Source organism: Tympanuchus pallidicinctus, unplaced genomic scaffold (genome assembly GCF_026119805.1).
Source record: "Tympanuchus pallidicinctus isolate F22 unplaced genomic scaffold, pur_lepc_1.0 scaffold5, whole genome shotgun sequence".
In the NCBI taxonomy this organism is placed as follows: domain Eukaryota; kingdom Metazoa; phylum Chordata; class Aves; order Galliformes; family Phasianidae; genus Tympanuchus; species Tympanuchus pallidicinctus.
In genome coordinates, this window is record NW_026294769.1 from 8,844,560 (window position 1) to 8,856,739 (window position 12,180).

Sequence of the window (12,180 nt, forward strand, 5' to 3'; positions counted from 1 at the left end):
CCAGGAGTTTCACCTAGGCACCAAAATTATCTAGATGGATTCAACACTACTACTGAAGGGTGAAGGCAGTTCATCAGAACATTCAGCTTTTCCTCTCTGGAAAGCCTCTGGAAAGCAGAAGCAGGAAGAAGGGAATCTTCTTACAAAGATTTTCGCAGGAGGACATCCCCAAGTGGACAATTACAAATGTTTTTAGTGCCAAGAAGTGGTTATTCTGACAGAGTTTACAGGCTTTCAGTTTCAACACAGCTGTTAGCCTCACATAGAAAGTCCCATAACATGTGCCTGTTTTAGGCTTAAAAAATGGCAAGTGAAGCATTTGTTTGGAATATGGTTTGTAGTGAGGCTAAGTAACTTACTGTTCAACTCTCACAAGCTACCTGAGCAGTAAATGAATTGCTGCACAGTAAAGAATTCACAGCAGGAGAACATGTCACATCAGTGAGTAGGGGGAAAAGTAGAATGAGATTTCCTTTGTGCACGTAATCCTAACGTGAGATGCAGTGGGACAAAGGCCATTAACAAGATCACACCAGAAAAATTTCCAGATCTCAAGCATAAAGACATTTATATTCACAGTTTGAGAAGGCATATAAGGTAATCCCTGAAGAAAAAATCCCTCCGATCATGATTTCTATGATCTTGCAAACTCAAAAACCCGAGATACACCCAATATTTAAGGATGTTAAAATGGATACATTTTGAAAGCAGGTTGAAATTACAGGGGGGAACTTAAAAATTCTATAGAAAACTAAGATTTTTTCAGGGGATTTGTTATTCTATCCCTTCCTAAGAATATTGTCAGGAACTACCTCTCACTCCTTTGCACTCTCATTATCAAGGGACCAAAACCACAACTATGAAACCAACAGCTGTATTGGTTGTTCCCTTCCTAAATACAAAGAACAGCATGCAGATGGCACCCATTCATTCAACGTCCCAATTCATTCTGAAGATGTCTGGCACACACACTGAAATTGCTGCTCAAATTAATCGTCAAACAATGAGATAAGGTCAAATATTACCTGATTACATTCCCCATAAAAATATACATAAGAGTGACTGGTCTCCAAAGTTTATTAAAAATCAAAGAATAGAAAACTTTACATAAAAATATGTCAATTTTAGCTTCCACATAGTTGTCCACACAAAAAATTTAAACATGATTTTTTTTTTTTCAAACCTGTAGCACATAACCACAGTGATAGCCAGGCCAATTTATTTGGTTCACCATGACTGAAGTGTTACATGATACCACTTTTAAATGAATTTCACTTTAAAATGGACGCTAGAATAAGACACCAACTAAAGCCTTTGAAGGCTCTTTAATGTAGTTATGCTCAATATTGCTAGTGTGTGAAGACTAAGCAGTACAGGCTCCTGTAACAGCCCTTAGATATTATTTATGAATCAGCTCACAATTTTTTTTTTTGTTTAAAATTGTGACGAACCTGGAGCATTAAGACAAACTTTTTGCAAACATATGCACTACTCTACTTTGGAATGTTGCCCTCTCTCCCCTCAAAGACCTGTTTGACAGATTCAGTAATAACATGAACTACTTCTGCTTCAAAGGCATACAGCATATTAAAAAGCTTCATGCTTGACACCTCATTTTAACACTCGGATATCAGTTTTAAAACCTTCTCTATCTGTATACAGTATAGTCCTGTTAACAGGATTCTTCAGCTTTCTCTGCTAATGGATTTATATAACTGATCTGTAGTTTTCTGTATAGTTTAAGAACTCTCGCTAAAAAAACAGGAAGTCAGAGGGCATGAGACGTGACCTACTCCCAGGACAACTGTGGTGCTTTAAAAACTCAGGGTTAGGCAGGATGTACATTTTTTCAAAAAGTTAAAGACAGTGTTTGTCATGGCAATACACACTTGCATAGTATACCTGTATGCATCTGTAAATTAAGTGCCAGCCACTCATACTGCGTACAACACCGGGCTGTGCTCTCCTGCAATACATTAAAAGATACTTCTCATAATGCTTAGAGCAGCTGAAGTACTTTTTATATATTTGCTCTTAACAGAACTAATGCATACTGCTATACAGATTCCTTAATGGAATCAACATATTTCCTTTCTCCACATTCCTTAAGCCGGGTACCTCCATTTAATAATGTTGTTTGAACCCAAACATTAACAGGTTACATTACTAAAATGCATCAAAGCATGTAGTTCACCGCTTTTTAATTTCACATCGGGACTTGAACCAACCTTCTCCCCTCCCTCAAAAGTTTTATTTCTGGTACTAAGAATGCTGGATTTGTCGTCTATTAAAAGGAATAAAATTAAAACTCATTGGTCAGAGCAAGAAGACTGTAGAGGCCAGACAATGAGCTAAAATAACATAGGGTCGAAATGCTTTGGAGCTTAATACCTTCTTAAAACTGTAAGCCAAATCGCTCTTCCACTGTGAATCAAGAAGCCTCAAATATTACCAAATGTCATGTTTGTAACACTGCTCAGACAACCTGCCAAAACTATGAACCCAACTTAGATAATGCAACCTGGGAAAGGATCTGTAAATTAAAAAACCTCTTCCCCTTAAATATAACTTATGTGACAATATGAAATTAAATTAAAATTCCAAGTTATTGCACAAATTATATCTCCAATATTTACAGAGCAAAAAATCCTGAACTTTGAAACAAACAGGACTGCAGCAAATTTATTTTTTTGAATTCCCAACTCGATTTGCTGCAAAGAAAAAAAAAAAAAAAAAAAAAATCGAAGGGGCTGAAGTTTCCTTCACTTCCAAAATAAAAGAAAACAGAACCCACATAGGAACAGATGTAGCCACAGCAAAAAAAGCCACAGCATTTGTAAATGTCCTTGCAGTTCCACTGTCAGAGCTGCTTCGGCACCGTATGAACCATTGTGGGAAGGCAGAAAAACAAAACTTCCACATTTAATAAGGCTTCACAGATAAGCACAACTACTTCTTGAAGATGGACTGAACCACCACACAAAGAAACATGCAAAGAAGTCAGCTGCAGATATTTGGCAACACCAATAAAACGATGTGCTGGACGCTGGTCTCCATCCCCTAAGTCGAGTGGCACTCGCTCAGTTTGTCTGAACAGGGAAGGTCATTTTGCCATCTGCCATTATCTGCTCAGACTAATAGGTAAACTGTCTCTGTGTTTTTTTCTTCTCCATATATTACGATTGTACTGGTGGTGTCCTCTGTTACCAACTGGTTGCCTCATGCCTCCACTGTTGACAGGACTGTAGCTGTTGCCTTGGTTATGAGTTCCTTTCATGGAAAACTTCATCCCAGTGTGCTGTTAAAAAAACACAAGACATGCACTCAGTTTAGGCATACAAACAACTGAAACAAAGTACGTATTACCAGTGGTATTTCCTCAACATACAAGTCATTCCCACAGAATACTGCTTGAAGCAACTGATCTTTCCATGCTTGTCTGATTTTAGCTGCACAAATCCAAAGGCACTAACAGCTTGTTTTCTGAAGTAAATGTCCTGCAAATGAAATGGTGTAGATTTAAAAGCATCCTTAAAAACCTTTGATCTGAGTATTAAATATGCTCACCATGCATCAACACTATAAAAACAGACCTTCCACATTAAACACTGATTGTAACAGACATGTCTCTAGAAGATTCTTGGAAATAATATAACCGAGTGAAATATCCAGCAAGACTTCCAGAAATATAATTATTAAGGAACATAGGGGCATCACTACATGAGCTAATGCAAAGGACTAGCCTGCTCTACTTACAATTTCACTTAACTAAATCAGTAAACTAGCCATGACTTTGGAAGGAGCTGGGCCTAATCTGATAAATCTTATTTGCCTGCTACATACCACGCATCCAGACCAAGGCAAAATAACTATCAGGAGTGTAACATGACACTTTCTTTGGGAGAATCTCTAATAATTTGGAACAGCAGCTGCTGAAAAGGCTTAATAACAACCGAGTTCAGTGTTTTCCCTACCGTTTAATACCACCTTGAGTTGTGTTATCATTTCCCTACACACTGAGACTCTAAAAATACCTGCAGCTTAAACACAAGCAATTTTTTTTTTCCTGAGGAGTGAAAGAAATTGTGAGAACACAGACTGCCTTTAAAAAAAAAAAAAAAGCGTTTTGTCTAACTTAAGTGATTTAGTAGAAACACCACAAAGTTAACATAAGGCAGCTGTTTTAGAACACGAAATAACTGCAGATAGCTTATTAATCTGTATTTCCAAACAATTGTGGTGTCAAAATAAATATCAGAACAACAAATAATCATTGAAATTATTTAAGGAATAATGCTATACAAAGCTTTTTGCTATTAAACTATAATTAGGAGAGATGCTGAACATCTACAGAAAGACCTGGGGAAGAACAGTATTGAAAAGAAAACTGTACAATAGTAAAAACAAACAAACAAACCTTTTTTCATATGTAAGGAATGCCCTACAGTGACCTAAACATCCTTGAATATTCAATTTTTAAACTCCCAGGACAGACCTGTTAAGTGTTGTCAGAATAGCAATGGCAAAATAACCAAGGACAAAGCCAAAAAGAGAATGAAAGAGAAAGAATCCTTCATCTTAAGAGGCGAAACTCAAAACTTGTCTACTGAAGTATGTTGTAAAGCACCTATCAAGAGCTATTCATTAAAATCAACAAAATAAGCTGAAAAAATAAAAACATTCTATTTTGGCAAGTCGCCTTTCAAACAAACACCACCTTTACACATCCTTCTGAGGCAGTGTTGAAGTTCAATACGTGTATATCTGACTCTCGAATCCATAAGCAAAGCTCTACAGACATGTATCAACTAATTTGCTTAAATAAAGCCAAAACATTTCAAGTGATCAGTCATTTAATAGTCAAAACAATGAGGACAGTTCTATTTCTTAGTTACACTTCACTATGTAAAAAAAAAAGGAGATAACTCTAGTTTTGCTACTGTAAAATCAGAACAAAGCTCTGACCACAGAATCTACTCAAGCCTATTATCTTCAGCTGTAAATACAAAGAACTTGGCAACTTAATCCTTAATTTGAGTGTTCAGAAAAAAAATAATGGCACACTGGCAGACAGTGCTTCACTCAAATCAGGTCAGCCAAACCCCACTGAAAACAGGGTAATTAAGCCTATCTGTATCCTCGAAGTAATTATACCACTAGTTTGTTCAAGATGTAATCAAATTTTCAAAAAATTGCTACATACTTATTTCACTGCTTATTTATTAGGTAAAGGAAGCTTGCTGATATCTTTTTGAAATTCCCAGAAGACTATTAACTCCATCTAGTCCACACCATTCTTGATGTCCACATGCTCCCCCCAGTCACTGAGATGGCATGTCTACCCAGACAGTGGCTGAAGAGGGATCAGATAAGCAAAAAAGCAAGCCCTCTAACTGCAATATGCAGACATCTTCAGTTTAAATGTTCTGATCATTTCCCTTACCAAGGAGTAATCATTTCTACCAACATATGGCTGCTCATTCAACAATTAAGTGTCAGAAGTGATTGGGGGGGAGGGAGAAAGGGGGTCTGAATTTGATCTTCCACGAGTAGAAGCTGCTATATGTGTAGAGAAATCTCAGAAACCTGCAACTAAAACAAGATGGGGAAAAACTTTATAACAGATACCAGGCTCAAAAAATTCCCAGATGTTTTAACAGAAATTTAAGAAAAGGTTGCTCTCAGCTTTTGTCCCAGATAACAAGTCTAGTAGAAATTTAAATATTGAGTAATGTGCTGAAGAAAACAAACTTTTCATCTTAAATTTGCCACCCAATCAGGAAGACTGAGTGCACAAGGCACTCTATCTATAAATAGATAAGAGCAGCTTCATACTCACAAAACATGGTCCTCCTGTAGAACCTTCAACCACCCCAGTATCTCTTCGATGGACAACACAGCAGGGCACCAGTAATCAAAGAGGTTCCTGAATGTGACAATAATTTCTTCCAAGTAGTACAGGAACCCATGAGAAAAGTAGCTATGCTCGACCTTGTCCTCATCAATGAGAAGGGTGAGTAATATGAAGCTCAGTGGTACCCCTGGCTGTAGCAACCACAAAAAATGCAGAGTTCAAAATCCTTAGGGTGTCAGAGTGAGTGCAGCAAGCTTGCTACTCTGGACTTCAGGAGAGCAGATTTTGAACTCTTCAGGGAACTGCCTGGCAGGGTAGCATGGGAGAAAGCTCAGGGGCCCAAGAAAGCCAGTCAGTATTCAAGGACCATCTCCTCCAAGCACAAAGCAGTGCATCCTGAGAAAAAGGAAGACAGGCAAGAATGCCAGGAAGCCTCCATGGATCAACAAGGAGCTCCTGGACTTGCTTTTGCTCAAAGAAAGTCAAGAGGGAGTGGAAGCAGGAACAGGTTACCTGGGAAGACTACAAAGAAGTTGTCTGAGCAGCCAGGGATCAGGTTAGGAAAGCTAAAACCCAGACAGAATTAAATCTAGTCATGAGACATGAAGGGGAACAAGTCGAAATTCCACAGATATGTCAGTGATAAAAAGAAGGTCAGGGAGGACACGGGCCCTCTCCAGAAGGAAAGTGGAGACCTGATCACAAGGGATACGAAGAAGGCTGAAGTTGTCAGTAACTTCTTTGCCTCAGTCTTCAATTGGAAAGAGCTTGAGACACACTGATCAAGTTGCAGAAAGCAGTGGTAAAAACCTGGGGAAAGTAGATCTGCCCTGCTGTAAGTAAAGATCAGGTTCAAGACAATCTAAAGAACCTCAAGATGCTCAAAGTCCATGGGACTCAATGAGATCCATCCACAGGTTCTGAGGGAACTGGCAGATCAAGTTGCCAAGCCACTATTCGTCATATTTGAAAGGTCATGGCAATCTGGTGAAGTTCCCACTGACTGAAAAAAGGGAAAAAACTCGTTTTCAAAAAGGCAAAAAAGGATCCAGGAACTATAGGCCAGTCAGTCTCACCTCTGTGTCTGGCAAGACCATGGAGCAGATCCTCCTGAAGGCCTTACTAAGGCACATGGAAAATAAAGATGAGGTGACTGGTGGTAACCAATGTGACTTCACCAAGGGCAAGTCATGCCTGACAAACTTGGTGGCCTTTTATGAAGGTGTAGCATTAGCGGATGAAGGGAAGAGCAACTGACAATATCTGCCTGGACTTGTGCAAAGCACTTGACACTGTCCCACATGACTTCCTGGTCACCAAATTGGCAAAAAATGGATTTGATGGATGGACCATCAAATAAGATAAATAAGGAATCAAATAAGATAAGGAATTGAACTGGATGGCCACGCTCAGAGTTGTGATCAACAGCTCAATGCCCAAGTGGAGACCATGTCAAGCAGCGTTCCTCAGAGATCAGTACTGAGACCAGTGTTATTTAACATCTTTGCAGGTGACAAGGACAGTGGGATAGAGTGCACACTCTGCAAGCCTGCAGGTGACATCAAGCTGAGTGGTGCAGCTGATACACTAGAGGGAAGGGATGCCATCCAGAGGGACATGGACAGGCTTGGGAGGTAGGCCCATGCCAATCTCATGATGTTCAACAAGGCCAAGTGCAAGTTCCTGCACTTGGGTCAAGGCAAATCCAGGCACAGATACAGGTAGGGCAGAGAATGGCTTAAGAGAAGCCCTGAGGAGAAGGATTGGGGGCTATCAGTTGACGAAAGACTCAAAATGAGCTGGCAATGTGCACTTGCAGCCCAGAAGGCCAACTGAATCCTGGGTTACATCAAGAGAAACATGACCAGCAGGTCAAGGGAGGTGATTCTGTCCTTCTCTGCTCTTCTGAGATCCCTATCTGGAGTACTGCGTCCAGGTCTGGAGACCCCAACAAGGACACACAAAGATGATCAGAGGTTCTGGAACTTCTCATCTCTCCTATGAGAACAGACTGAGAAAGCTGCACCTCTTTCTTCAACCTAAAGAAGAAGGCTCTGTGGGGACCTTACAACTGCCTTCCAGTAACTGAAGGGGGCTACCGAAAAGCTGGAGTGGAACTTTTTGTCAGGGCATGTAGTGACAGAACAAAAGAAAATGACTTTAAATTGGAAGAGGGTAGATTTAAACTAGATATCAGGAAGAAATTCTTTACTGTGAGGGTAGTGAGTCACTGGAACAGGTTGCCCAAAGAAGTTGTGGATGCCCCTCCCTGGAAGCATTCAAGGTCAGGCTGGATGGGGCTTTGAGCACTCTGGACTAGAGGGAGGTGTTTCTGCCTATAGTAGGGGGTTGGAACTCTGTGATCTTAAAGGTCCTTTCCAACCCAAACCACACTATGATTCTATGACATACATAAGCAATTTTACCATACAAAACTGCTGACAAAGACAGTCAGTTTTAAGCCAAAAATAAATCACTTCAACATCAAAAATAACATAAACTACATAAGTAACAAAGCTACAGCCCAAACAGTTTCTGAACCTTTGACCATTAGCTCCTCCAAAATAGGGAGAAAAAAGGAAAGCTATGAAAATGAAGTGTCAGAACTGTTAAGTTTTAAAAAAATCCGCCTATACATACAGCACTCAATATGTACATAAGGATCTACAAAGGTAGCCAGTTTAGGAAACCTATTATTACATTATTAATTCTACTGGATTAACAGTCACAACTGAATCCATTCTTCAGTTGATAGGAATTGTCATCATTGAAGCATCTGACGACAGATTTCTTATTGAGATTTCTCAGCTTTTACTTGGAGAAAAATTTCAGGACACAGGCCCACCAGCACTCTCCAAACAATGAGTTCACATCAATATGGTCAGTGTGAAAAAACAGGTAGATGAAATGCATATGCATGTATTTAAACCAATCTGAGATAGAGAGGAGCATTCTGACAGTGACATTGGAAGACAAAGTTATGCTAAGCAAACTGATCAGATATTACCTCCACATTTTCTTCACTTGTTTTTTTTTTTTATTATTACTTATGATGAAGTCCTGTTCGTCCTGTTTTTAGAAACTGCTCGTTAGAGTTTCAACCAGCCTTTTCTTCAACTGAAAAAGTACTTTGGAAGCAGACACTGGGAAAATCTTGTTTCCAATGCCACTACATTTTGAGAAACTAGTAGATGCTAACAGCATCAGAATTGTTCTAGGTGAGAGCAAACTCTGAAGAAAAGTATTTTAGCAAGCGAAGCATAAAAGGTTAGATTATGTCATTTTAGCACTAGCACTAAAGTTTCATTTTCCTAGTTGTCTTCTTCCTTCCGAAGTCACTAGTGAACGCTGCTATGAAATTCTTAATGACCACATTAGCAATTAGGTATCATTCATTTGAATGTCCTCGGTAGAGCTTTTCTTGAACAGAACAGACACTCTGAAAGCTAGTCCAGCAGGACCAGTACTTGCTATCTTGAATCCTTTTGAATCAAATAAGCACTCTTAGGATAAAAACAATGCAACATTAAAAAAAATTGGGCCTAAAAAACTTGTAGTTTGTTCTGTCTTCATTCATGACTTCTCAAAGTAGCCACCATCAACCCAAGAAATTGAACAGAACTTAATCCATTTGTAAATACAAGAAAACTGTCCTTCTCCTAGTGGAAAGTCACCAGGTATGTTTTCTTCCTTCCATTCCCCTGGACATGTATACCAGTATTGTTTTTCTACTCACTCCAATGGAGAGCACTGGTTCATAAATTGTTTTGTTCTCCCAAAAGAAATTTCAAACTGCTTTGTCAGCAAAGTAGAATGATCACCAAGGAAAAACACTAATAATACTGAAAAGAACATAGATCTTTATAAGGAGCTTAATTAGTCCCTGAACTACCTGGAATTTCTCCAATTAATTATGCAGTGTATAAATAGAACTGTTAATCACTCCAATACTTTTTCAAACAAGAAAGTATTAGGAAGATCTAACAGCAGAGAATTTGTCTAGAAGGCTGTTATTGGTTCAAAGTTCTTGCACTGGCACTTCTTGCTTCTACAGCAAGTACTGAAGACCTATCTATAGCTTCCTGCAAATAACGTAAGGTCTTCAAAGACAACAGGCTGAACTGAGGGAAAAATAATTGCCCGGGTAGATGCTGAAGACAAACGGACAATGGAATGCCTTTCAAACACTTTTCGGATAGAGGAAAATACCTGCTGTTAAGGAGGCCTATCAATTCAAGACTACCAGAATAGAAACCCTTCCAGCTATTAATACGTGCATATTAAATCTTATAAATGAAGACTGTGCTAGTTTGAGTAAAGTTAAAACTAATCCAGTTCATTCATTCTCCAAAATGTTGCAAATGAAAAGCATACATTTACCACATTCTGAGTAGTGTGATTTCAGTTCCCACTTGGACTTGGTTGGTTGCAATCTTCATCTAAAAGAAGAGTTTACTCCACAACACAAACTCTCACTAAATTTACTGTAGAAAAACAATTGCTTCTGTAGGTAGCAAGAAATTCTTCAGAGTTAACATGATCCTAAAGTGGAGATCCTTATCTTTCAAAAGCCAGAGATAAACTCCAGTTTTGAACATCTATGTATTGTACAAACTATTGAAGAAAAGACAAGTAATGCTGCAAAGCACTTTTCTTCAAAGATACAAAAATGCAGCTAAGGTCACTCAACATCCACTCAACAAATTGCCTCTTCACAACCTAGTCAACTCCAAATCCTGACTTGTCTTGCACCAATAACTGCAACTAGATTCTGTTTTCACACAATTTTGACAAAGTTAAGCTACAGGACACCTCTTCATTGAAAAGAGTTGCTAAAGGAAAGAACAAAACAGAATAAGATTACACTTTACATGAGTTTAACATGAAACTGAAATTAAGAAAACTGAATGAATCATTCAGGAAATTAAAACAAAAATCATACTTTGAGATACAAGTAGGGACTTGCTGTATGACCGTGGATTGCAGAAGAAATAGATGGGGAAAGCATGTGATGGAACAATTTCCAAAGATTAAAGGTATTGAGCATCTACAAGGAAATAGTGGAATACCAACAGTATGCAGAACAACAGTAATCCGATCTAAACAAAAGGAAATGGGTCTTGAAAAACACTTCTGTCAAGTCCTTTAAATATGTGTGTAGCAACTTGGAAGACTTTGCTATCAAGCTATAATATGCCATAACTCAAGGCTGGTATTACTGAACATGAAAAAACTGTTCAGATAGAACTTCTTATACAGCTGAAAGTTCAAACCAAGCACTGATTTTTTTTCATTCTATAGTAAGTGGTAGGTGCCATCTCTAGACAAACTCACAAGCTGAATGAAAAATATACCCTTATATACAAGGCTTAAAGTGTCTTGATCAGCACCACAAAGTCCAGCTAGAGGTCAGCAACCAGTGGTCCATTTCTGCAGTTGATGCCAGGCCAATACTAACATCTTAATTAGTGACTTAGATGACAGGATAGTAACCCTCAGAAACTGAAAGGAGAGCTAATAAACACGACAACTGTGCTGCCAAACCTTGTCAAATGAGTGGACAAATGAGTTGATAGGTACTTCATAAACTTCAAATTTAACACTGCCCATGAGAAGGAATAATCTCATACATCGATACATGTGAGGCATTGACCAGGTGGAAAACAGCTTTAGTGTAACAACCACAGACAATAGACAAGTTGAACTTGAGTCAGCAACATGCCCTCATATCAAGAAAGGTCAACAACATCCCAAGCTGCATTACATTAAGAAGAGTATCACTACAAGGTGAGAAGTGATCCTTCCCTTCTACTCAGCACTAGAGAGGCCACATTTGGAGGGCTATGTAAAAGTCCAGGCTTCCCGGTACAAGAGATGTAGGCATACAAGTGAGTCCAATGAAAGTCTGTGAGAATAAGACACTGAAATGTTTATCATAAATGAAAAAGATGTCAGAGCTCCATTGTTTACCCCCAAAAAGAGAACTCTGAGAGGTAGGGATCATACTGATGGATCTCAATACCTAATGAGAGAATTTAAAGTAAATGGAGGAAGGCTGTTCTCAGTAAGAGTAGAATGCTTAGTAAAAGAACAAGGAAAAATGGACATAAGTGTGAAAAGTATTTTAAGACTAAATTCAAGACTAAACTTTTATTTAAAAGTAGGGTCAAACACTGGAAGAGTGTTTGCCTGACCAGTCAGTCTAGTGACCTTTTTGATAGTGTAACTGCATCAATGGACAAGAGCCACTGATGTCATCTGAATTTCAGTAAGGCTTTTGACATGGTTAACCCACCCATTCTCCTCAGAACTGGAAAGAAATGGAT

The 12,180-nt window shown here is 38.8% G+C and overlaps 1 protein-coding gene across 6 annotated transcripts in view; it reads right to left on the reverse strand.

Moving 5' to 3' along the window:
• Nucleotides 1–1,059: 1,059 nt before the first annotated feature.
• Nucleotides 1,060–12,180, reverse strand: part of TENT4A (terminal nucleotidyltransferase 4A) — a 53,621-nt gene continuing 42,500 nt past the window's right edge. For 2 of the 6 annotated variants that reach the window (XM_052703506.1, XM_052703509.1), the window contains 2 exons: nt 3,389–3,497; nt 3,152–3,298 (listed from right to left, as the gene is read on the reverse strand). In XM_052703506.1, coding sequence (XP_052559466.1) covers nt 3,261–3,298; nt 3,389–3,497 — 147 coding nt within the window. In that variant the 3' untranslated portion in view covers nt 3,152–3,260. Of the gene's footprint in view, nt 3,299–3,388; nt 3,498–12,180 lie in introns of those variants that run through there. The other 4 variants (XM_052703505.1, XM_052703507.1, XM_052703510.1 and 1 more) reach the window with 3 other exon arrangements.